Raw genomic sequence first — 27,000 nt, forward strand, 5'->3', positions numbered from 1 at the left:
TATTATCCTTTTATTAGTATAGATATATATATAGAAAAACTTTTAGGATATGTTGCATGGGTAAACAATAGTTTTAAATTAAATGAATAGTAGAGGCTACAGGAAACCTAAGACAGCTGCTTGGTTTCCCTGCTCTCTGGCTCCCCATTTTTTTGTTCTTTTGCATTCCTTCATGAACCACAGTGCATTTAAGCTGGACTTAGATGAAGAAACTTACGAGCTGCCATTACTTAAAGGAGACATACTATTGCCAAAGTTTGATAGTCGCTTCAAGAAAATGCCAATGCCCTGCTGGTTTGGCTCAGTGGTTGAGTGTTGACCCATGAACCAGGAGGCCAAGGGTCTGATTCCCAGTTAGGGCGCATGCCTGGTTTGTAGACTCGATCCCCAGTAGGAGGTATGCAGGAGGCAGCCAATCGATGATTCGCTCTCATCATTGATGTTTCTCTCTCTCTCTCGCTCTCCCTTCCTTTCTCTGCAATCAACAGAAATATTTTTTAAAAGAAAATGCCAAGTTGGTAACCACTTCCTTTCATAGCAAGATCATAGAGCAAAGACTTTAAAAATCACTATCACCTAGAGATTTTTGTGTTTTTTGGAAATGACATCAAATAAAAGATACTCTCTAACCTCATTGAAAGGAAACTTATCAGGCACCGAACCACAAATGCACATTTACCCCTGTCTACGGATATCAAAGATTCATCAAGGATCAGAGGCAACCAACACCAGAAATAGGACAGTTATCCTATGACATCAACAAGGCCTATGCACCTATGGATTAATATTGAACTCAGAATCCATTTTGTTGTTATTGGTTTTTAAATATGTTTTTATTGATTTTTAGAGAGAGAGGAAAGGAGAGGGATAGAGAGACAGGAACATTAATGAGAGAGAAACATCATCAATCGGCTGCCTCCTGCACACTCCCCACTGGGGATCGAGCCTAACAACCCAGGAATGTGCCCTTACCTGGAATCAAATCAGTATCCTCTTGGTTCCTAGGTCAAAGTTCAACAGCTGAACCACACCGGCCATGCCAGAATCCATTTTGTTTGATTGTCTTTCTCTGTCTGCTAATGCTATTAGTCATAATTGTTACACTTGTTCTTTGGGTTTCTCTATATAGTCCAACTTTATGATTACTCAACATGTATAAAATAACTGTTAATAATACTGTTTTATAGTCTATGTAAATGTTATACTAGACACCAAGTATGAAAAAATGGGACTGTCCAACCGGCTGTTGAGCATCGACCTATCAACCAGGAAGTCATGGTTTGATTCCCAATCAGGGCACATGCCCGGTTGTGGGCTTGATCCCCAGTGTGGGGCACGCAGGAGGCAGCTGATCAATGATTCTCTTGCATCACTGATGTTTCTATCTCTCTCTCCCTCTCCCTTCCTCTCTGAAATCAATAAAAATATATTTTTTTAAATGTTAAAAAGAGAAAAAATGGGACAAAAGGCAAAACTCGGATCATGATAGTTGACAGGATAGAAATAATCCAGAGCTCGCTCGCTTGCTCTCTCTCTCTCTCTCTCTCTCTCTCTCTCTCACACACACACACACACACACACACACACACACACACACACACACACGGTGAAAGCCATAAGACCTGACTGCCTTCCATTTACCTGCCCATCCCATTTGAGGAAAATTTGGCCTCAACACAGATCCCATGGTTACAGTATTGTGCCATCTCCAATGTAAACAAGACAACATCAACACTGAAACTTCCTAGGAATGAGCCTTCCCAGCACTGTGAGTTCACACTGTCTGACCAAAAGGTTGGTCATCAATGCATCCTTCAGATTTACAAGCAAAAAGGGGAACTGTGGATAAAAGTAACCTCACAGGGTGGTCTGAATAAATTCCTAACTCAGCAGGTCATGTAGGGTACTCATGCCCTAAGCCTATAACTTCCTTAGATAAAGGTTTTAAGCAAACCCCATCCACATTCTTGTGCAACCAGGTTAACAAAGCTTTGAAATATTAAACACCCCTCGAAGAGGGTATTAACCCTCATAACAATTTTTTAAATTTTATTTATTGATTTTTTTTATTGATTGATTTTTTTAAGAAAGGAAGAGGGGAGATATATATATATATATATATATATATATATAGAGAGAGAGAGACAGAGAGAGAGAGAGAGAGAGAGAAAAGGAACATCAAGAGAGAAAGAGAGAAACATCAACTTGTCGTTCCTTGTATGTGCCCTGACCAGGGATCGAACCCTCAACCTTGGCATATCGGGACAATGCTCTAACGAACTGTTACTCAGCCAGGGCAACACTCATAACATTTTGAAAGCACATAATCTTGTTAACTATCCTATAATTTATTCCTCACCTTCCTTTCTCCAATCTTTCTTACACCCCCTCCTTAATTTCAAATGCATAAAAGAAGCTGACAAACTGTTATTCTCTGGAGCATTTGAGCTAGCTCCCCAGATGTTGTCAGTTTTGCTCAAATAAACTCTTTTCTTTTTTCTATGTTTGCCACTGCTTCCCTGGTATACTTATGTGTGTCTAATACATGTTAAGCATTCAATGCATACCTAACGGAGCAATGCCTTGAATTTGATTTTAGAAAATGATATTCACAACATAGTTAAGTAGAAAAAGCAAATTATAAAACAGTATTTTGTGGTTTTCTGTTCTTTTAACATTTAGATGGGCAAATTAGAAGGCTATACAACTAAGTATTAATTTTGGTTGTGTCTGGGAAGACACAACCCAACTGAATTTTTGCTCAATGGAATTTTCTAATTTCTTTGCAACAAGCCAGTTTTGCTTTAGAAATATTTTTAAATACTTTACACTCAAAATAGTATCAGTGTCTTGTCCTTATATCCATCAATGCTTTAATCCTTTCAGTAATTTATTTCCCTAGCTGGCTTAAGAGAAAAGGCAATAATATAAACTACTAACATGAATTTAATATGCCGATTTCTTAAGAAATTCCACATTTTTAAAATGCAATAGTTCAGGCACTCTCCCTCCCAGGAGCACACCCGTGCCTTTCTCTTGCCCCTCTTCTTCCCCCTCCCTCACAGGCATACATCTCCTAAACTCTGAGGGACCCTCCAAGGCTTGTGACCAGGGGAGCAATGGGCAGCAGCAGCTCATCCCTAGTTAACCACCCAAACCTATCCCCAAGGTCCCCTTTTCTCTGATTTCTTAGTGAGGCAAAGCAGCTGAATCTAGGTTTATTTCCCCACCTAGTCTCTTCCCTGTTGCTTCTTGTTTTAGGCCCGTCCTTGTTTCACTATCCCCAGCTTTAATAAATGTCCTCTAAAAATCACTAAATAAGTAAATAAATAAAAATAAAATGCAGTAATATAACTTTATATGTATATTATTGACCAACTAATATATTTGTAGATAATGAGAGACATTTTTTAAAGTTAAAAATAAGGAAGGGGGGCCTGGCCAGTGTGGCTCAGTTGGTTCGAGTGTTGTCCTGTATACTAAGGGGTTGTGGGTTCAATTCCTGGCCAGGGCACATACCTGGGTTGTGGGTTTGATCCCCCCTGGCTCCAGTCAAGAGGCAACCAATTGATGTGTCTCTCACATCAATGTTTCTCTCTCTCTGCCTCCCCCTTCTTCCCTTCCTTTCACTCCTCTAAAAAAAAAAAAAAAAAAATGAATGGAAAAAATATCCTCAGGTGAGGATTAAAAAAAAAAAAGACAGGACGTCAATGGGGAAAAAAAGGGACATATGTAATACTTTCATCAATAAAGATAAATTTAAAAGGATAAAAGCATACTTGTATAGATTCAAACTATCTCTCCCAAGGTATCTATTTATTACAAAGGGAAGGAGTAATTTTACAATGAAGTAACCAGGCAAACACCATCTTTTATTTTTTTTTTTTTATTGATTTTTTACAGAGAGGAAAGGAGAGGGATAGAGAGTTAGAAACATCGAGAGAGAAACATCAATCAGCTGCCTCCTGCACACCACCTACTAGGGATGTGCCCGCAACCAAGGTACATGCTCTTGACCGGAATCGAACCTGGGATCTTTCAGTCCACAGGCCGACGCTCTATCCACTGAGCCAAACCAGTTAGGGCACAAACACCATCTTCAGCAGATGATCAAGATTGACAGCACCAATAAGACTTATGATCATCACGTACCCATGATAGGATACACTGAGAAGGGCACATCACTTCTGTTGTATTCTTCCCAAAAACCCATAACCTTAATTTAATCATAAGAAGCTTGAGACAAACCAAAATTGAGGGATATTTGACAAAATACTGACCAGAACTCTTTAAAAGTATCATAATCAAAGAAAAAAGACTGAAGAACTGTCATAGACTGCAGGGAATCAAGAAGACATGACAACTAAATACAATGTGAACTCCTTGATTGAATCCTAGAACAGAAAAATGACATTAGTAGAAAAACGGAAGAAATCCAAATAATGTCTATAGTTTAATGTAAAGTATTGTACAACCCAGGGATGCCAAAAATAAGTAAATAAAATAAAGTATTGTAGCCCTGGCCAGGTGGCTCAGTTGATTAGAGCATGGTCCTGATATACCAAGGTTGCGGGTTCAATGCCCAGTCAGGGCACATATAAGAATCAACCAATAAATTCATAACTAAGTGGAAAAACAAACCAATGTTTCTCTCTCTATTTTTCTCTCTCTAAAATCAATAAATTTAAAAAATAATAAAGTATTATACCAAAGTTAATTTCTTAATTTTGATCCTTATACTGGAGTTACTAAGATATTAACATTGGAGAAAGTTGAGTGAAAGGTATACAAGAACTGTACTATTTCTGTAATGTTTCTATAAATTACAGAAATTAAAAGTTACTTGAAAAAGTTGAAATTACTGTAGGACATCTAAAAATAAGAAAGAGAAATGTATTTACTCAATATTATAAATTTCTAATAGTGGAATAGTAGAAAAACTATTTCAGATTAAATTGTATGAAGCAATAGCATAAAGCAGAGCATTTCACTTCACTGAAGATATTAAACAGAAAAGGAGAAATAGTCAGTACACAGGTACTTAAAACTGGGTATAATAGCAATGTAAGATCTTTTAAAATCTCCCTCATTTACCCCACTTAAGCTAAATCCAGAATTTTACATAAAGAAACCACATCTCAATTCCAAAGTGTAAACTTTGGGACACAGAAACACAGGCTAGGGGAGATGACTAGATAGAAAGCACTGCTTTATTCATTTACCTCCCAGCCCACAAAAAAAAAAAAAGGAAGAAACCACACCCTGGCCGATATGGCCCAGTTGGTTGGGCGTCCTCTTGTGTACCAAAGCGTTGCCAGCTCAATTCCTGGTCAGGGCACATACCCAGGTTGTGGGCTTGAACCCCAGTAGGGGGTACACAGGAGGCAGCCTATCGATATCTCGCTCTCACATCAATGTTTCTCTCTCTCTCCCTCTCTTTTCCCCTCTCTCTAAATAAAAGAAAAGAAACCACATTCCAAAGATCTGAAGTAAGCCAAGGTAGAAATAAAGTATCTAAAGTCATGCTGTTGTGTGGTCTTATAAGATTCTCTTGATTCCCACTCATAGCCTTCCTTGTTCCACAAAATGTACCAAATTAAAGTTCTCTGTGCCAAAGAAAAGTCTTCTGTGTATAATTTGAAATGCTTCAGAGAAAAGCCTCTAAGTTATCCTAATATATAAAAACCCTGGGTCCGTAACGACCAGTAACAACCGCAGCTCGACCGGACGCCAGGCTAGGGAGCTGAGGGAGCTGGAGCTGTGGGCCCCTGGCCGCCCGCAGTGGTGGCTGGGAGGAGGGAGCTGTGGTCCCAAACGACCAAAGGACCAGTCCGGCTCTCACAGTGTGACTGGGCGGGACTGCGGAGGCTGAGGAGCCTGGAGGGGCAGGGGCGGGGCAGTGAGCATGGAGCTTCGCAGGGCAGTGAGATGGAGGAGAGTCACGGGGCGGGGGCGGTGAGCATGGAGCGTCGCGGGGTGTGGGCAGCAGAGGCCGAGGAGCCTTGCGGGGTGGGGGCTGTTAGCGTGGAGGTTCATGGGGCAGGGGCCACAGAGGTGGAGGAGTGACGCTGGACAGCGGACACGGCCCTGATTGCAGCTAGGCCTAGGGAACCAGCACGATTTAATCATGCGCAGGGCTACTAGTTACAACATAAATCAGGGTTTCTACTACATTTAAATCACAAAATTCTAGAGGAGAAAAAGATTATCTTTTTAAAAATGGATAAATTTTTTAAACACTTCCTAAATAGGTAGAAAATTCATTTTGCTTGTTTTGCTACTCTTGGCTTATAAAGAATGAATGAATGAATGAATGAATGAATGAATATTTAAAAGGGCATATTACAAATAGCAATTTCAGTACATAACCTGAGTATAACCCTTAGACACTTACAGTATTAGAATGAATGAATGTGAGGCAGTCATCAAAAAAATACTTTCTTATGTTTTACATAAAATCTATAATGGGGCCTGGAAAATATACTGGTACATCTTACAATGATTTCAAACAAGGCTGGTCCCAGAGAAGGTTTCCTGGCTAACCCTCTGTTAATTAGGATACACCATTCTCATAAAAACACTAATTAGTTACAGTTTTGCATTACTTTCTTTAAAATTTTATTTAAAAGACAAATACCAAAATACTTTCAATATTAGTAACTCTAAAGATAATGAACAGGTTAAAAGGAAAATTCATGCATACCTTATGTAACTCAGAAGATGAAGTCTTTTTCCTTTTTCCTTCTGTGACAATTTCTACAAAGACATGGTAAAAGTTATCATTTAATATCTAAATAAGATAAACAATAAAATAAAAAATCCTTTCACAGCCATCCTTTGCTTTAAACTAACTTCTTGATAGATTTATAATCTATATTGATACATTTTACAGAACCTGATGAACTAAAAACATAAAGGTCAAAAAATAATAAAAAGAGTAGCAGATTCTCACAAAAGGTCTCCATTAAATTATATATATATATGATGACAATTTTGAAAAAAATAAAGGCAAACTTGGGTCTAAGAACTAAATTCTCTGTCAAAAGTCCTAACATCTGCCCTAGCCGGTTTGGCTCAGTGGACAGAGCGTCGGCCTGGGGACTGAAGGGTCCCGGGTTCTATTCCTGGCCAAGGGCATGTACCTTGGTTGCGGGCACGTCCCCAGTAGGGGGTGTGCAGGAGGTGGCTGATCAATGTTTCTCTTTCATCGATGTTTCTAACTCTCTATCCCTCTCCCTTCTTCTCCGTAAAAAAATCAATTAAATACATTTAAAAAAAAAAAAAAAGTCCTAACATCCAATAAGTATTTAATAAATATTGGTTGAGCCGAAACTGGTTTGGCTCAGTGGATAGAGCGTCGGCCTGCGGACTGAAGGGTTCCAGGTTCGATTCCGGTCAAGGGCATGTACCTTGGTTGCGGGCACATCCCCGGTAGGGGGTGTGCAGGAGGCAGCTGGTCAATGTTTCTCTCTCATCGATGTTTCTAGCTCTCTATCCCTCTCCCTTCCTCTCTGTAAAAAATCAATAAAATAAAAAAATATTGGTGGAACCATATAACCAGACCAATTATCAAATTATGATGATGAAAAGTGGTGGGGGAGAAGCACAAGTTGAGAGCTAAAAGTTGAAATATTTTACAAAAACACTTTTAATTCTACTATTTAATCATCTATGTACCTGGGAACAGTTTATGTGTTTCCTCACCAACATTTTTCAGACTTCCTGTAGATTTTATTTTTTTAGAATATTTCTTTTATATATACTACAGGCCTGATGCATGAAATTTGTGCATGAGTAGGGTCCCTAGGCCTGGCCGGCAATCAAGGCCAATCTGTGGGGCGACTGGCCATCAGGGGCCCCCCCAGGCACCCGCCTTGGCTGGCCTGGGGCCTGCAGGCTGGGGGCAGCTCCTGTGTTGAGCGTCTGCCCCCTGCTGGTCAATGCACGTCATAGCGACCGGTCGTTCCACCAGTCATTCCTCCACCATTCAGTGGATTTGCATACACAGTCCTTGGGTTACTTTGGACTCCACGTACATCATTTTGTGGTTACATCGCCATCTCCCATTTATTTATTTAAAAAAAAGTTCTGTCATTTCAACATATGTACATATGTGCTTTATGTTTTTTATTATTTATTTACTACAAGTAAAGGTCAGAAATTGTTATCTTTCTTTTAAATTTTTTTTACTGTTTCACTTCATTACTGCTGTGAATGTGCTCCATGTGAGTGACATAGGTGCTTACGTAGGTGGGTTTTGACTTACGGCGAAAATTGCATTACGTGGCACCACAGGAATGAATCTCCAACGTAATCCAAGGACCTACTGTATTAGACTTTTATTACATAGAATTTTTTTATTGATTTAAGAGAGGAAGGTAGAGGTAAAGATAGAAACATCAATGATGAGAGAGAATTGCTGATTGGCTGCCTCCTGCACACCCCCCACTGGGAATCTAGCCCAGAACCGGGGCATGTAGCCTTGACCGGAGTCGAGCCTGGGACCCTTCAGTCCATAGGCTGACATTCTATCCACTGAGCCAAACCAGCTAGGGCTGTAGTTTTTTTGGGTGTTTTTTTTTTATGATTCATTCAATCAGCAAATATTGATTGAATGTCTATCATTTGCCTGGCACTGTGTCAGGTAATGAGTACAGTGTACTGAGCAAACTACTAGTAGATACAGTTCAAGCTGTAACTGTAACTTTCCTGTAACTTACAATTTACTGGAATATATCACATAATATTATATTTCATAACAAAAATGAGTGATAAAAATCCACACATATATGGTCATCTATTTATGACTAACACACCATTGCAATTCAGTGATAAAGGGATGGTCTTTTCAATAAGTCATGCTGAAGCAATTTGATAACAAAATGGGAAAAATAAATGAATAAACAAACTTGACCTCTGCACTATACACAAAAATTAATTTTAACTGGATCATAAATTCAAATGTCAAAGAAAAATAAATAAAGCTTCCAATAAATAAAGGAAATTATCTTCATGACCTTGGGGTGGGCCAAAATTTCTCAAACAAGACACAAGAAGTACTAATTTAAAGAAAAACATTAATAAACTAGGCTTCATTCAAATTAAGAACTTCTGTTCATCAAGCTTCATCGTTAAGAGAGTGAGAATGTAAGCCACAGACCGGGGAAAAAATGATTATTTATAGTACATATACCTATGTACAGCAGAGTGACTATAGTTAATAATACTGAATAATTCATACACCTGACTCATAATCAGAATGTATAAAGAACTCCTACAAATCAAAGACAAGACAACCCAATCTTCAAAATGGGCAAAAGTCCTAAACAGAGAGTATCTAGGGAGGAAAGGAATATTGACTGGGACAAGACACAAGTTAACCTTCTGAGATGCTGAAAATGTTCTATATCTTTATCTTGGTGATGACTACACAGGTATGTGTACATAAGTATAAAAAGTCATCAAATTATGTATTAAAGGTATGTATAAGAATATTTAAAAAATAAAATTTATAAAATAAGAGATATGTACTAGTATACTCTGCTGTATGTAAATATCTCAATTTAAAAGTGTTTTTCTTAATTTTTTATCTTTCACTGACTGGCTTATTTCATTTAACATAATGCTCTCCAGGTCCATCCATACTGTTGCAAATGATGAGTTCTTTCTATTTTATAGCAGCATAGTATCACATTGTGCAGATATACCAGTTTTTTAACCCACTCATCTGCTGACGGGCACTTAGGCAGTTTCCAAATCTTGGCTAATATAAATTGTGCAGATAAAAACATAGGGGTGCATATATTCTTTCTGATTGATGTTTCTGATTTCTTGGGATGTATTCCTAAACAACAATTATAATAAATGAATTATAGTTTATCCAGAAATTTATAAAGTAAAAATAACTTCTCTTAAGTTCATGGTACATAACATTAATTTCACTATATTCATTCCTTGAAGCAAACACTGATGTAAAAATTATTTTAACCTCTATATGTAAGCTTTCAATCATCTTAAATAATTTTTAATGAAATAGCATTCCACACCTGGCCAGCATGGCTCAGTGGTTGAGCATCGACCTATGAGCCAAGAGAGCACCATTCGATTCCCTGCCCAAGTTGCAGGCTTAATCCCCCAGTGTATGGGGCATGCAGGAGGCAGCCGATCAATGATTCTCTCTCATCATTGATGTTTCTCTCTTTCTCTTCTTCTTCCTTCCTCTCTGAATAAAAATATATTTTTTAAAAATAAAACAGCATTCCTTAGAGACAACCAAAACTAAGTAAATTATACATATATAAAAGGCTAAGTGACGGACTATACGTCCATCTGACCGTCCGACCAGCTGGTATATATGACGCGCACTGGCAATTTAAAAATAAACACTGACTCGCGCATGTGCGATACATATAAAGCTCTCGCTGGCACCCATCGCAAGCAACACCAGAATGTACCTGAAGACCAACTATTGGCACAACATACCAGGGTTTTTAATATTAAGCTGAATGCTCTTTTATTTTTTTAACTATTTTTGTGTGTTTTTTGTTGTTGTTGTTTTTTTTTAAAAAAAAAAATATATATTTTATTGATTTTTTTACAGAGAGGAAGGGAGAGGGATAGAGAGCTAGAAACATCGATGATAGAGAAACATCGACCAGCTGCCTCCTGCACACCCCCTACCAGGGATGTGCCCGCAGCCAATGTACATGCCCTTGACCGGAATCGAACCTGGGACCTTTCAGTCCGCAGGCCGACGCTCTATCCACTGAGCCAAACCGGTTTCGGCTATTGTTATTTTTTTAATATATTTCATTGATTTTTTTACAGAGAGGAAGGGAGAGGGATAGAGAGTTAGAAACATCGATGATACAGAAACATCAATCAGCTGCCTTCTGCACACCCCCCACGGGGAATGTGCCGGCAATCAAGGTACATGCCCCTGACTGGAATCGAACCTGGGACCCTTCAGTCCACAGGCCGATGCTCTATCCACTGAGCCAAACTGATTAGGGCATGAATGCTCTTTTAAATGATATATGTAAATTCGATTTATTTAGCAAAGTAATAACTAAAATTCATGTCATCGAATTTCAGAAATGCCAATGGTCTCACATTCACATATTATTGGTATTAGACAGTGAATTCAAATTACGAATGGAAGATGACATTAAACGTATAGTTAAGGCAGAAATTCCAGATGAAGACCAGTATTACTCCTTCAGGAATGCTGTGTCATAAATTAAAATTGAAAGTAGGTGCAATCATCATGCTACTGAGAAATCTGAGGAGTAAATGGGGTCTTTGTAATGGTACTAGATTTATCATCAAAAGATTGTGACCTAACATAATCAAAGCTGAAGTATTAATAGGATCTGCAGAAGGAGAGGTTGTTCTGATTCCAAGAATTGATTTGTCCCTGTCTGACACTGGCCTCCCATTTGAATTAATTCAAAGAGTATCCTGTGATGCCAGCATTTGCGTTGACTATTAATAAATCATAAGAACGCTAGATATAGTAGGAATATTCCTACCTGAACCCGTTTTCAGACATTGTCAGTTATATGATTGCTTTCTCTTGAGTTCAAAGAGCGTGTGACATTAAAGTTAAAGTTGTAAATACTTCATCACAAGGGAAATTAGTCAAGCACTCTGAAAGTGTTTTTACTCTTAATGTGATGTACAGGGAGATATTAGAATAAGTTTAATCAATTTATCAGTCATTGTTTTTATTAATATTGTTTTATATCATGTTTTCATTATTTTTATATCATGTTATTATTTACTTATTAATCAATTTATATATTATTTTCATATACATTTTACTAAATTTCTTTCATCTCTGACACGTCTATTATAAAGGGCAAATAGCAATATTAAAATACCTTGTATTTTAATTTTATAATACTATTATATACTACTTTGACATGTAATTTTTTGCAATAATGTAATTACCACACGAATCTTTCTTCTAATTAACTTCCTTTCAATGTTCACGAATCCGTGCACCGGGCCACTAGTTTTTAAATAAACAGTCAGAGGAGAAGGGCACTGTAAGGCTGGGTGAAGAGGGTAAAGAGATTAAGAAAAGAAAGAAACCTCATAGACAAGTGTGGTGATTACCAGAAGGAAAGGAGGGTTGGGGGCTGTTAAATAGGATACATTGGGGATAAATGGTGAAGAAAGGAAACTTGTTTTGGTGTGGTGAACACACAATACAACATACAGATGATGTATTATAGAATCATACCCCCTGAAACCTACTAGTATATAATTTTATTAACCAATGTCATCCCCATGGGCCACTGATTTACTTTCCAATCCTCTGCCTTCTATCATCAGGCCTAAGGATCACATTATTCACCACCCCAATAAAGTCAAATAAATAAATGGTAAGAAAGCCTTTACCTTACATAAATTCACTTTCTAGTCAATTTTTTTAAAATCTTTATTATTGAAAAGTATTACCCTTTTCCTAGTCAGTTTTTTTGTTTTGTTTTGTTTTGTTTTTATTTCAGAGAGGAAGGAAGAGGGAGGGAGAGAAACATCAATGATGACTCATTGATGGGCTGCCTCCTGCATGCTCCCCACCCTCTCGGGAGTTGAGCCTGCAATCTGGGCATGTGCCCTGGTCAGGAATCGAACTGGCTACCTCTTGGTACATGGGTCGACGCTCAAACACTGAGTCACACCAGCCGGACTCTAGTCTATTTTAAATTTAATACAATTTTTTTTTTCAATATATGTTTTTAAAAGGAGTATCAATTGCTTAAATGATAATTTATAGATTACTATTCCCAGACTAATTTATTGAGTTAAAAGTGCTTCTATACTGTTTTGTAGCATGTTACCCTGTTTCTTTAATTAATAGTACTGTGACTTCCCAAAATTTTAGGTGTTTTTATAATAGACTTGCTCCAGCTTATACTAGGTTGGTTTTTGGAGCATTTTAACAAATATATGATGTGCCTCTTCTTGTAATTAGGTTGGTTTTTGGAGCATTTAACAAATATATGATGTGCCTCTTCTTGTAATTAGGTTGGTTTTTGGAGCATTTAACAAATATATGATGTGCTTCTTGTAGTATAGCATAGTGCTCAAGAGTACAGATTTTAAAGCCAGACAACCTAAATTTATATCTTGCTTACTAGCTGTCACTACTCTAAAACTCGGTTTCTCATCTCTAATACAGGGCAGGATACCCAGCCTTTTTTTTTTTTTTTTTTTTTTTTAATAGAGAGGGAGAGAGAGAGAGACATCAATCAGCTGCCTCCAACATGCACCCCGACCAGGAATAGAGCCCACCACTTTTTGGTGTGCAGGACAACACTCCAATCAAGCTATATCAGCCAGCCTCCTAAATTAATGAGGACTCACATTAGACTTACCCATCTGGGAGGCAGGTTTGAGACAGCAACACAACAAAGTGCCAGTCTAGATCTTTGGAGATACTCAATCCTTCCCATAACCCAGTGGTCAGCAAACTCATTAGTCAACAGAGCCAAATATCAACAGTACAACGATTGAAATTTCTTTTGAGAGCCAAATTTTTTAAACTTAAACTTCTAACGCCACTTCTTCAAAATAGACTCGCCCAGGCCGTGGTATTTTGTGGAAGAGCCACACTCAAGGGGCCAAAGAGCCGCACGTGGCTCGCGAGCCCCAGTTTGCCCACCATGGCCATAACCCATTTCCTGTGTTACCATGGGCCACTGATTTACTTTCCAATCCTCTGCTTTCTATCATCATGCCGAGGGATCACATTATTCACCACCCCAGATACCGATCTCTACGGCCTTACATCTCTTAAGTATTCAACTCCACCCTTTCATCTACCTTCCTCTCTCTCTCTTCTCTAGCCCACTAAATTCCTTTCCAGAGTAATACAATTTCCTTAAATTCTGAATCTTCTTGAACATTTCCTCCACCTTAGTTTAACTGAATCCTAGATTTTTATTGACTACACTATTTTTTAAGACACTCTCTCAAGAAGCTTCTTCTCCCACTTACAAAATTGTAAGTTAACAATTTACTCCTCCAATCAGCTTCCTCTACATGTCCCCAATTAAGAAACATGCACTCATGAATGGATTTAAGGAACAGTGTTGTACCTTTCAAGTTCTCAAATGAGAACCTCTCATTCTACAACATACTGTCCTCTGACCTTTCCATTTCCTCACTCACACTAAACCCATTTTTGCCCCCACATCTTGTCATACCCTTTAACCCTAATTAAAACTAAATTCACTGGGGACAGCTGGGGAGGGGTCAATGGGGGGGAAAGGAGACTTATGTAATACTTTTTTTTAAAAATTTATTTATTTATTTATTTATTTTAAATATATTTCTTTATTGATTTCAGAGAGGAAGGGAGAAGGAGAGAGAGATAGAAACATCAATGATGAGGGAGAATCATTGACCGGCTGCCTCCTGCACACCCCCCACCGGGGATCGAGCCCGCAACCCAGGCATGTGCCCTTGGCCGGAATCGAACCCGGGACCCCCCAGTCCGCAGGCCGACGCTCTATCCACTGAGCCAAGCCAGCTAAGGCTTATGTAATACTTTTAACAATAAAGAATTTTTAAAAAAACTAAATTCACTTTTCTTCCAAATTCTTCTTCCTAGGCTACTTAGCACTGCTGAAAAAAGACACATAATTATAAGAACTGCAGCTATTACTAATACACACTCAAACTTGTTTTAACAAAGATTTTTTAAGTTACTTAATAGTTTGTATATTTATCCCTAATTGACCTCCTACTCTATTTTGAGCTCCCAATACTTGAAAGTCTCTCTTTCTCAAAAGATGATTTTGCCTCCTATTTCCCTAGATCCTCAAGCATGTCAAACTCAAAGCTGGCGGCACGCCCTGTTTAAATAAATGAGGTGTGGATCCCGCTGGCCAGGAGTTTGACATGCTTGCATGAAACTGGGGAAGGAGGGAAGAGTTTCAAAATCAAGCAAGTCTGAAAATCACTGCATGCTCAGTCACCTCTTGGAGAAGCACAATGTATAATAGCATAACAAACACCCTGTAAAACCCTGTAGTAAATACAATTTTCTTGTCAAACATAATTGTCCATGGAGCCTCCTTTTTTCCAAGCAGGCTCACTAATGTCCTGTGACAGTAGAAGAGGTTAAAATTATACATTTGTAGTCAGGAAGACCAGACTTTGATCCCTGGCTCTGCTTGTTACTGTTGCTTATGGTTGCTAACCCTCCCTAAGTCCCAGTCTGCTCATCTGTAAATTAGAAATAATAACTACCTTATAAGACTTTAGAAAGAATGAAAGTTTGTAAAATTTTTAACATACTGCTTAGTACCTAAGTACTAAAAAAAATTTTTTTTTAATTTAAAAAAACATATATAGCCCTGGCTGAGTTGGTTAGAGGGTCATCCCAATAAGCCAAGGTTGTGTGTTCCATATCTCAAGGCACATACAAGCAACCAATGAATGCATAAACAAGTGGAACAACAAATTTATGTTTCTCTCTCTCCCCCCCTAAAAAAATAAAAATAAAAAATATGTACATTTAACTCAAAAAAGAATGAACAAAGATAATGAAGAATGTTGTCTGAAGCAACCAGTTGAAAACCTGAAGTTTAAACTTTCCTGTTTTAATTCAAAAACCCATTTATGAATTGTTTTGTAACTCTAATATATGTTTACATTTTTTGTTGTCGTTCAATGGTCATTCTTCCTTGAATGATCCATGAATTTAATTATTGTTTCATTCAACTGTCAGGAAACCTGTCTCTGGTGCCAATTCTTTTTTTAACCTGTCCCCAACTAATTTACTGCTTTTGGTACGCTGTGAACTTGGAAATAATAAAGTTTTTGCAATAATTCCTTTTTGCTTATGAATAATTTTAAAATACAGATTCAACGTACTCTGAAGAAAGGCTTGAGAAGATTCTCATGAGCGAATCTTAAACCCTGAAGTTGTGTTAGGAAGCACACAAATGACATCACATGAACAGTGTGCATTTTCCTAATGTGTCCATTTTACTTGAAGGTTTTAGGGGAGGAAGAAAGTACTTTAAAACAAATACTATGATCCATTGGAGGCATACACACTTTTCTCTACATCCATATATGTATTTTCAAATGCAAAGACTATCTCTAAAATACACACACACACACACACGACGATACTGGTTGCTTATGAAAGGAATTTCAGGTTTTCAACTGCTTCAGGCAATGTCCCAGCGATCTGGGTTCACTCTCCATTGCGGATAAGAACAGGAAAAAAAAAAAAAAAAAAGTTTTGAGATACACTGCCACCAGGGCATTCTTAAATAAATTTGGAATCGTTAAGGCTGTCTCTGCAAAAATAAAAGGTACAATAAAAAATGAGAAAACGACACAAAATAATTGATTCATCAGCTGTTAGTTTGTGATGTAGGACCCAAGACTGAAGATAGTCATTTACACCGTGAAGCATCCCAGGCCGGGTAGCTCAGTTCCTTAGATGGTCAAGATTGAGGGTTCGATACCCAGTCAGGTCGGAGCACAGACAATAAACAACCAATTAACACATAAATAAACGCAACAACAAAAATCGCTTTCTCCTCCTCCCCCCCCCCTTTCTCCTCTCTCAAAAATAAACTGTAAAGCAATTTCAAAAACAAAAACACGACTTTTTAATGGCTTTTAGGAGCAAGAGGAGACTGGGGAAGTAGGATCATTGAAGCGGGCCAGTGCAGGAGGAGGAAAACGTGCTGCAGCCTTTATCTGACGAACTGAGAGTCAACTGGCAAGCCGCGCCGTTCCCCTCCGGCAGCCGCTCCTACCTACACGGAGGTAAGAGGGCCGAAGAAAGAGGCAGCACCGAGACCAGGGGAGCCGAGGAGAGCGGAGCGAGGCGCTGGGGAGCTGCACACGAAACTGGAACGCGGGAGGAATTACGAGGAAGGCGTGGCGGGACAGCGGCAAGCCAACGGGGAAGATCTGTGGGCGATAAGGCTCCGGCAGGGCGCTCCCGACTGGAGGGAAGGATTAAAGGGCGTCACGGCTTCGGTGACAGCTCCGAGTCGGTGTAGGGCCCGCAGGGGCGGGAGCGACCTCCGGGTCTTCCATTGTGCGCGCCCCTCCGCTCCCTCCGCTCCCCTCCCCTCCACACCCCACCGCGCCCCCGCCCCCGCCCCCGCCGGAGCGCGAGCCCTCGGAGCTCCCGGGCCGCAGCACCCGCCACCGGGCCCTCCCATTCGCCCGGGTAGGCGATACTCCGCTCAGCCCTCCGCCAGCCGGTCCTCACCCGATGGAGATCGGCGTCGCCCGGCCTTCCTCCTGTCCATCTTCTCCTCCCGCCGCTGTAGTCGCAGTTGCAGTCGCTGTCACCTCAAGACCCCTCAGGCTGGGGGAGGGAGGGGGAGGGGAGGGGAGGGGGGAGAAAAAAAAAAACACAGGAAAGTGTCAATCGCGCTTGCGCAAGAGTCGGCGTGTGCCCGCAGACCGGAAGTCATCCGTGCCTCCCACCTCCACCCGGAAGTTACTTCCCCGGACTTGTTTTCTTTTCGCGTTGCCACTTTGTAGCGGTTTGGTTTGGGGAGGGGGAGGGGGAGAGGGTTGTTTTTTGGTGTGTGTTTTTTTTTTTTTTTTTTTTTTGGTGTGTGTTTTTAGGGGCGCTCTTCTTCATCGTCTGCCCCAGCGACGAAGTAAGGGGGCGAAGTTTTTTTTGTGTGTTTTTTTTTTAATATATTTTATTGATTTCTTACAGAGAGGAAGGGAGAGGGATAGAGAGCTAGAAACATCGATGAGAGAGAAACATCGACCAGCTGCCTCCTGCACACCCCCCACCGGGGATGTGCCCGCAACCAAGGTACATGCCCCTGACCGGAATCGAACCCGGGACCCTTCAGTCCGCAGGCCGACGCTCTATCCACTGAGCCAAACCGGTTTCGGCAGGGGGCGAAGTTTTAACCCGAGATCTTCAAAAGGCTTTGCCAACTGGGAAACTAGCTTGACTGGAAAGCGGGAGAGGAACATTTGAGTTCCTGTTCCCCGGCCAGCTCCCTGGCGTATGTCCTTCGTTTGGCTCAACTAAAGGCTTATAACAATTCTCGCAGAAGCTCTGGCTGGCTCGGCTCAGTGGATAGAGCGTCGGGCTGCGGACTGAAGGGTCCGGGTTCGATTCCAATCAGGGGCACATGCCTGGGTTGCGGGCTCGGTCCCCAGTAGGGGGCGTGCAGGTGGCAGCCCATCAGTGATTTTCATCATTGATACTTCAATCTCCCTCTCCCTTCTTCTCTGAAATCAATGAGAACATTTTTAAAAATAATTCTCACACAAAGTGAAAAAATGGGAAACTAGGAATTCTACTGGTTCACTAGATCCCGTGAGGTGGTGGGAAAAAAAAGTTCTTCCTTTTGCAGTTTTACTTTCCTCGGGATCTCGCCTATACCTTGGTCCTCACCGTGCTTCCTCAAACAAACAAAAAGATCTAGCAATTGATTTAGCAGTTTGAGGGGAAATAAAGTACGTCGGTTGAGAAGAAAAAGTCAGAGGATCTCTTTAAAAGTCAAGCTCCTTATTTTTAAAGGCGGGAGGGGGCGGGGAGGAGCCTGAACATCAATTTTTTAAAACATAAAATGCTGAAATGATAGAAAGTGGGTGGATGTAAACGAATTCGTTCAACTAACTTTCATTACTGTACTTAAGGGCATAGCTTGTCCTCAATAAACTCAACTTATAGACTGATTATTTTTTATCCTTTCAAAGAACCCCGATTATTGGCCTATTTGGCTGTAATATACATATTTGAATTTTTTTTAATGTGTAAGTTTTAATAGCAGTAACTTTATCAAAATTCGGCAAAACACTCTAGTCAGAGGCAAAATAACTGTATTTGCCCTGTTCCAAGCTAGAAGGAACCCTGAAGATATTTGAGTTGAATGGCAGCTTCGCTCTCCCCATTGTACCAAGGTCAACAAAAGGACTTTCCCAGCTCACCACTAGAGCCCAGTCTCTTGAGTCTGCGGACTAATTACTGTGTGGTCCGTGCTGAGGTAGAGCTAAGCCTCCAGGTGCGAGGCCTATTGGGCTGGGGGCAGGGCCTTACTGAGCTGGAAGGACTGAAAAGCAGCAATACTTAAGGGAAGTGACTGAGGTTGAAATTCACTACAGGGTTTCATTCAGAGGCCCTCGTGTGTTTAACAAATAACTTTGCTTACTGAAAAATATCTGAGTTTTAAGTTTACTCATGAACCAACCTTTTTGGATAATTTAACTAACGCAAGAACTAAACCGGCTTAATTAGCCAATTGTATAGGAAACAAGTTAACTGCAAAGATGGAAATAGAGCAGAGAGATGGAAACATAAAAAAGGAAAGTGTAAGTATGCCTAATCCGTTTCCCCCCAAACTAGCAGCTTCCATGAACAGCGGTTTTAAAGTTTAGCAGTAAGAAGTAAACTTATGAGATATGAAATTATAAGAAGTTAATAAAATTATTCGGCTAGCAAATATATTCAAATTTGTCACTTCTGCTAAAAAAGACTTAGTGAGCCAGTTTGTTTCTTTGAATTGGAGCTTGTTTTGAATAACATATTTGAGGATAAATGACCTTTAAGCTCAAGAATTTCAAAGAATAAGAGGAAAAGACAAAGAATGACACCTCTTTTAACCAATATTTTTATTGTTTTAGCTTTACCAATCTACTGCATAATTGACTGTATTGCAAACAACTAAAGGGCCAAAAAGTTCAGTTTCTACTTTTGAGGGAGTCATTTAACAACCTCATTTTGCCTTTTATGAAAGACTAATTAAAGGATTTTTTTACAGTGTTTTATGAAGTTCAGTGGAAAGCTTCCTAATTTAAAAATATGAACAAAGACCCCCAAAAGTGATGCTTTTCCTTAGTGTATTTGGGGGTAATGTCATTTCTTTTATGTACACTTAGCTCACACCATATAGAGCCTTCTCTTTTAAAATATATTGCTTTTTTTAGAAAAGGAACGAAACATCGAGTCGTTCCACTTATTTATGCATTCATTAGTTGCTTCTTGACTAGAGATTGAACCCACAACCTTGGGGTATTGGGACAACACTCTTCCCAGCCAGGGCTAGAGCCTTGCAAATTAAAATATTTTTGTTTGTTTTGTTTTGTTGGTTTTATTTTGTTTGTTTTTTTTTTAATCCTTACCCAAGGATATTTTTCTTTTGATTTTTAGAGAGAGTGGAAGAGAGAGGGAAAGATAGAAATATCAATATGAGAGAAATACATCAATTGGTTGCCTCCTGCTTGCACCCTGACCAGGGCCCCAGTTGGGCAGGGCCGGGGAGGAGAGGAGGAGCCGAGGTACAGTACCGGCCCTTGACCAGAATCAAACCCGGGACCCTTTGGTCCGCAGGCTGATGGATGCTCTGTCCAGTGTGCCAAACTGGCTAGGGCTAAATTAAAATAATTTGAGAATAGAAATTCATCAGTCCAACATTTATAAGAGAAGAGACGATGGACTGGTTTTATCATAATGGGTATGATTCTTTATTGAGTGTTAGAAGTATGTATTAAGTATTTAAATTAGCTGTTCATTATATTTTTTAAAAGCAGTGGGTATAGTCTTAATAGTTTCAAGACCTAGGGGCAATGTGAAATTAATCAACCCTTTATTTTACCCCTTGATTAAGTTTCTTTGAAGAGAAATTAATGAAATCTACAAAAGCCCCTTTCTTTTCACAAGTGAATTAACTTTAATCCTTACTGGAGGACGTGTTTTCGTTGATCTTTGAGAGAGAGCCAGAGAGAGGGAGAGAAAGAGAGAGTCTTGGAGTAATGTTTCATGGTGCTACTCACCTCATCTGTACTAGTAATTGATTCTTATCTTTAAAATATTGAGGATTTTTATGTGAAGGAAGTTTTTCTTCCACAGATAAAGTAACATGTGATGAATTAAAGATAAAGATAGGTTGTTTAGTTTCAAAGATAATTTTTCAGGTTGCCTTCATTTTTATTAAATTTATTGGGGTGACATTGGTTAATAGGATCATATAGGTTTCAAGTATACATTTCTATGATACGTGATCTGTATTTGACTTTGGGTAGTAGGAACACGACAACTTTCCTTTTAAGGTTGTCAATAATTGCAACTTAAATGGAATAGCCTGTTCCCAGAAGTTATGAAAACCTGCAGTAACTCAGGGTATTTGAGCAGCAGATGGGTAATCCTTTGTCCGGGAAGCTATGGGAGGAATAGTGTACGTGCCAGCAGTGGTTGGGGTGGTGTCTGGCTGAAGATAGCACTTGGCCAGAGACAGTACTCTGCACCCCTCCCCCCACCATTCCTGTCTTGCTTATAGGAATGAATTCAAAGGAGATAGCAAATAGCAGCAAAAGAAGGCGAGGATTTATTTGTAGGAAAGAAATATATTCAGAACCTGAGCGGGCAATTTAGCCTGCTGAAACCAAACCAAGTGCTCTGCTTAGGTGAGGTTCGGGATACTTATAACACTAGACTGGAGGATCCCTCGATAAGTCTCCCCTTCCTTTATTTCTCAAAAAAAAAAAAAAAAACCCTTTAAGCTATAAGGCTCCTTCACCCAGGTGGTATGCCACTGGTTAGACCACATTCTGGAGGAGTTCTAAATCTTTCCTCTTCACCTAGGGATCTGCCACCTGCATTGTCTATTTTTGGTTTGTCACGTCTCACATATTCCCTCCAAGCCCCAAGTGCCTTTCCCAGCCCCTATCTTTCTAACTGCCTACTGTAACATATGCATAAAGGTCTCTAAATTTTCATTTGGCCTGAGGACTGAGCCCAAGGTATTCTGTATATATACCACTAACTTCTTTGAAATGTTCTTTCTTAAAATGTGTTTTTTTAGCATTTCTACTACTTAATACATTTGGTTGACTTGACTAGAAAAATTCATGTTATAACTTAGTAAAACTGAGACTTTAGGTAGTCTCATCTTCTTTATCGTTTAACTTTTGGTAACCACTTACCTCTGAATAATTCAAATCAAGGCCCATAGGATCTAGGATTGGACTGAGTCAGTAAATCCAAAATGTAGCTCTCAGAATTACTTGGGAGCTTTTTTTTAAATTACCTATTTCCAAGTCTCACCTCAGACCTTTTGAATCAGAATCTCCTAAAAGTGGGGCCTAATAATCTGTAAATTTAAAAGGTTTCACAAGAAGAGGTATCAGGTTGTTGTTGTTGTTTTAAGTATAAAACTAAACTATAGGTCCTAGGGCTGCATACTCGGGAGATAAAATCAAAAAGAAATACAAAGCAGTGGTTAGTTTTGAAGCAAGGGCGCTTGAAGGCACATTGGGGATGAATGAATGGTAAAGCCAGCCTAGGATAGTTACAAGGGTGTTTCTCTCTTTTTTGTTTTTAATGAAAAAAAAAAAAAATGAATCACCTAACAAATATGCAAGGAAATATAAGACTCGTCTTACTCCAGGAACCTCCTGTCCCAGTTCCCAGTTCCTCTACCCAAAGGCAACTGTTAATGGTTTCTTGTGTATCTTTTCAGAAATGAGACATTCTCTGTCCACAAAAACATATCTGTGGATATGTGGTCCCCTATTTTTTTTTTCTCAGTGACAGCTGTGTGATGTTTCTCTTTATAATAGTTCACTAAGCTATTAATTTTGAAAACTTTCCTTGGGGATTCTGTTGCATACTCAAACTTGGAAACCCGAAGATTTGGTGACATCTTTTTTTTTTTTATCTTTCTAGCCCCATTATCCTATTTTCTATAGGTCTTTGCCTCAGGTGGATTAAATTCAGCTTCTTTTGCCTTTCCTAGGGAGAGGTAGGCAGGGGAAAGGATACTATTTAGTTTGCTCTTTTTTGAACACCTGCATGTATAATTTCATAAGCTCTATCATTTTTTACTACTTTTTTAAAATGTATTTTTATTGATTTCAGAGAGGAAGGAGAGAGATAGATAGAAACATCAATGATGAGAGAGAATCATAGGTTAACTGCCTCCTGCACACCCCCCACTGGGCATCGAGCCCACAACCTGGGCATGCACCCTTGACCAGAATTGAACCCAGTCCCTCAGTCTGAAGGCCAACACTCTATCCACTGAGCCAAACCGGCTAGGGCTCTACTATTTTCTATATTAACTAAATGGGATTGTATACAGGCATAATTATTTTTCTTTAAAAAAACCTCATAGTTAAAAAACAAAACTCATAGTTGCATTCTGTATTGGGAAATAAAAATAGTGCTTTTGGCCCGGTCAGTGTGGCTCCGTGATGGAGCGTCAACCCAGGACCAAGAATTCACTGGTTCGATTCCTGGTCAGGCACATGCCCAGGTTTCAGGCTCAATCCCCGGTAGGGGGTTCTCTATCACTCTCTCTTCCTCTCTCTAAAAATCAATAAAGACATTTAAAATAATAATTATAACCACACCTACAACAAAACATAGCTGTGTCACCACCTAATCCAGATTACTAGAAGGACCAAATTTGAAATTCTCATTATTATATACTATTCTTTTTTTATTTCATTAAATGTAAAATAACTAGACTACTTAATATAGGAAACTAAGTGTCGAACAAATTCCCTCACTAAACTTTTGGTGAACAAATTAAATAAACAGTCAAATAATATGCATTTTTAAGATCACTGGGCTCTGGCTGGTTTCCACAGTGGTTAGTGCATTGGCCTGCAGACTGAGGGTTGCAGGTTTGATTCCGGTCAAGGGCTCATACCTTGATTGCAGGCTCCATCCTGGTCAGGTTGTGTGCAGGAGGCAACCAATTTATGTGTCTCTCTCCCATCGATGTTTTTCTTTCTCTGTCTCTCCTCCTCCCTTCCATTCTCTCTAAAAATCAATGGAAAAAATATCCTCAGGTAAGGATTTAAAAAAAAAAATAACTGGTAAAAATTAATTTTCTCCCAAGCTCATAGACCTTCTTTGGGCATGTCATTTTACCTTTATAGCCTCTATAAAATAAAGTTCTCTATAAAATAAATATATTAGCTAAGAATATCAATTGCATCCCTTGCAGCTCTGGCAATCTCATTCTTTTCTTTTTTAATATATTTTATTGATTTTTTTTTTTTTTTTTACAGAGAGGAAGGGAGAGGGATAGAAACATCGATGTCGATGAGCTCTGGCCAGTTTGGCTCAGTGGATAGAGCATAAGCCTGCGGACTAAAGGGTTCGGGGTTCGATTCCGGTCAAGGGCACATGCCCATGTTGGGAGCTTGATCCCGTGTGGGGTGTGCAGGAGGCAGCCGGTCAATGATTCTCTCTCATCATTGATGTTTCTATCTCTCTCTCCCTCTCCCTTCCTCTCTGAAAGCAATAAAAAAAATATTTTTAAAAAAAGAAACATCGATGAGAGAGAAACATCGATCAGCTGCCTCCTGAACACCCCCTACTGGGGATGTGCCTGCAACCAAGGTACATGCCCTTGACCAGAATCGAACCTGGAACCCTTCAGTCCACAGACTGACACTCTACCCACTGAGCCAAACCGGTCAGAGCTAACAATCTTATTCTTCAAGCTAAGCTATCTTATTCCAATCCATTCTTTAGAAAACTAAGTACATAAAACAATTTCATTCTCTCCTTTATTTTAATAGCCCATCTTGATTTCCAATGGAGAAAAAAATTATATTTAGATGTGTAGGATATTCTGTAAAAATAATTCATAAATTTACTTTTTAACAATTTATATATTTTAGAGAGAGGAAGGAAGAGAGAGAAACATCAACTTGGTCCACTTATTTATGCAATTATTGGTTGATGTTGTGTGTGCCCTGACTGGGTAACCTTGGCATTCGACCAGAGCATAAATTGATATTAACTTTAGAATTATAAAGAAAAGGCTCTATAATTGTTTAAAACTATGGATGCATCTTTCTTCTGTATATACAGCTACAGGATTTTTGTTCTTCCTTATGCCCTTAGCAAAAATCTAAAATCCTAACAACAATATTTAATTGCCTACTACTCACTAAGCACTATTCCAAGAACTAGAGCTACAGTAGTGAACAAAACTAAGTCCTTGTCCCTGCTCTCATGGAACTTACATTCTAATGGGGGGAAACAGACAATAAGCAAGTATATGTCACTTGGCAATAAGTGCTAAAAGAAAAGAAAAAGAGAAAAAAAAAATGAAAGAAAAGAGAGAGAGAGAAAAAAGAATCATAGATAGGGAGTGAGGAAAGCTAGAGGGGAATGCCCTTGTAGACAGAATGCTCAGAGAAAGTTTCTCTGATCAGTGAAAAGGTGTGCAGAAACTAAGAAAATGATGCCCTATTGATATCTAGGGAAAGAGTGATCCAAGCTGTAAGCATAGCAAGGGGGAATGCCATTAACAGGAACTTGCTCCACAAGTTGGAGGCAGAGGCCAGGTGTGGCTAGAGTGAAGTAAGCAAGAGAATGATTGTAAATGACACCTAAGAAAGAGCTAAGAACCAGGTCATGTAACTAGATGAGTAAGCAAGTGAGAGAATGGAAAGAAATGACACTGGAGAGCTAAGGGCAATGTGGGACCTTGTAGGCTGTGGTAAAGACAGGCTTTTATTCTGAGTGAGGGGAAACCATTGACAATTTTGAACAAGGGCGTGAGATCCAATTTAGATGTTTTGAGAACATCTAAATTGGATTTACTATGTGGAAAACAGAGAGCAGGGAGATAAGAGCTTATGCTACTTGTTAGAAGTGGGTTGTAGACTGCCAGTGTTAAAAAATTAAGGAGAGAGACTATTAATATATTTGTTAAGAACATGAATTTTAGCCCTAGCCGGTTTGACTCAGTGGATAGAGCGTCGGCCTGCGGACTGAAGGGTCCCGGGTTCGATTCCGGTCAAGGGCCATGTACCTTGGTTGTGGGCTCAATTCCCAGTAGGGGTGTGCTGGAGACAGCTGATCGATGTTTCTCTCTCACTGATGTTTCTAACTCTCTATCCCTCTCCCTTCCTCTCTGTAAAAAATCAATAAAATATATTAAAAAAAAAAAAAGAACATGAATTTTAGCCCTAGCCGGTTTGACTCAGTGGATAGAGCGTTGGCCTGCGGACTGAAGGGTCCCGGGTTCAATTCTGGTCAAAGGCGTACCAGGTATGCCCAGGTTGTGGGCTCAATTCCCAGTAGAGGCCATGCTGATCAATGATTATTTCTCATCATTGATGTTTCTATCTCTCTCTCCCTCTCCCTTCCTCTCTGAAATAAATAAAAATACATTTTTAAAAAGAAAGAGCTTCAGCCTGTGGATTGAAGGGTCACAGGTTGAATTCGGTCAAGGGCACATACATCAGTTGCAGGTTCCCAGACCCTGGTCGGGGTGCTTGCAGGAGGCAACCAATTGTAACAGAAGTTACTGTTTAGCTTCCTGGTCACTAGAGGTAGCAGCCTGACTTCCTACAAATCTTACAGCAGACTAGCTTTCTGAGCTGTTTATTATAGATAAAAGGTTATTTTCCTGGGCAAGTTGTTGCAGGTTGTGGGTCAAAGTTCTCTCTTTATATATGGCCTGTCTATTGTCCCTTAGTATGTTCAGTCTCACTTTGCATCATTCACAATTATTTTTGAGTTAACACATTGCAGACGGATCACGAGAATTTTCGCTTTATATTACACAGTGTTTTACGAAGTATCTACTTTAAAAAGATATTAGCTTGCCCTAGCCAGCTTGGCTCAGTGGATAGAGCATCGGCCTGCGGACTGAAGGGTCCCAGGTTTGATTCCGGCCAAGGGCACATGCCTGGGTTTCGGGCTTGATCCCCAGTAGGGGGCATGCAGGAGGCAGCCGATCAATGATTATCTCTCATCCTTGATGTTTCTATCTCTCTCTCCTCCCTTCCTCTCTGAAATCAATAAAGAAATATATTTTTTTTAAAGATATTAGCTTGTAAGAAAATGTAATAAATAACGTCAAAATGCAATGGGTATTTAATTTTAAAGCGTGCCTTTAACATTTATGTAAAACGTTTTTTGTACTCATTCAATAGAAACTTATCTGGCAACTGGGTAAAGCTAGCAATAAAACTACTGGTCTGCAATGTGTTAAAGTCTTTACCATAGGC

At 39.5% G+C, this 27,000-nt stretch overlaps 1 protein-coding gene and 1 pseudogene across 2 annotated transcripts in view; one reads left to right on the plus strand and one right to left on the minus strand.

Annotated features, from left to right (window-relative positions):
* The window catches only part of SENP7 (SUMO specific peptidase 7), a 163,987-nt gene extending 146,577 nt beyond the window's left edge, over positions 1–17,410 (minus strand). Inside the window, exons 1-2 of one of the 2 annotated variants that reach the window (XM_054714050.1) lie at positions 17,258–17,410; positions 6,704–6,756 (exon numbers count right to left, since the gene is read on the minus strand). In XM_054714050.1, the coding sequence (XP_054570025.1) occupies positions 6,704–6,756; positions 17,258–17,297 (93 nt within the window). In that variant the 5' untranslated portion in view covers positions 17,298–17,410. Of the gene's footprint in view, positions 1–6,703; positions 6,757–16,619; positions 16,986–17,257 lie in introns of those variants that run through there. The other variant, XR_008555605.1, reaches the window with a different exon arrangement.
* LOC114229621 (small nucleolar RNA SNORA36 family) lies at positions 5,143–5,238 on the plus strand (annotated as a pseudogene).
* Positions 17,411–27,000: the final 9,590 nt, after the last annotated feature.

This window comes from Eptesicus fuscus, chromosome 3 (genome assembly GCF_027574615.1).
Source record: "Eptesicus fuscus isolate TK198812 chromosome 3, DD_ASM_mEF_20220401, whole genome shotgun sequence".
In the NCBI taxonomy this organism is placed as follows: domain Eukaryota; kingdom Metazoa; phylum Chordata; class Mammalia; order Chiroptera; family Vespertilionidae; genus Eptesicus; species Eptesicus fuscus.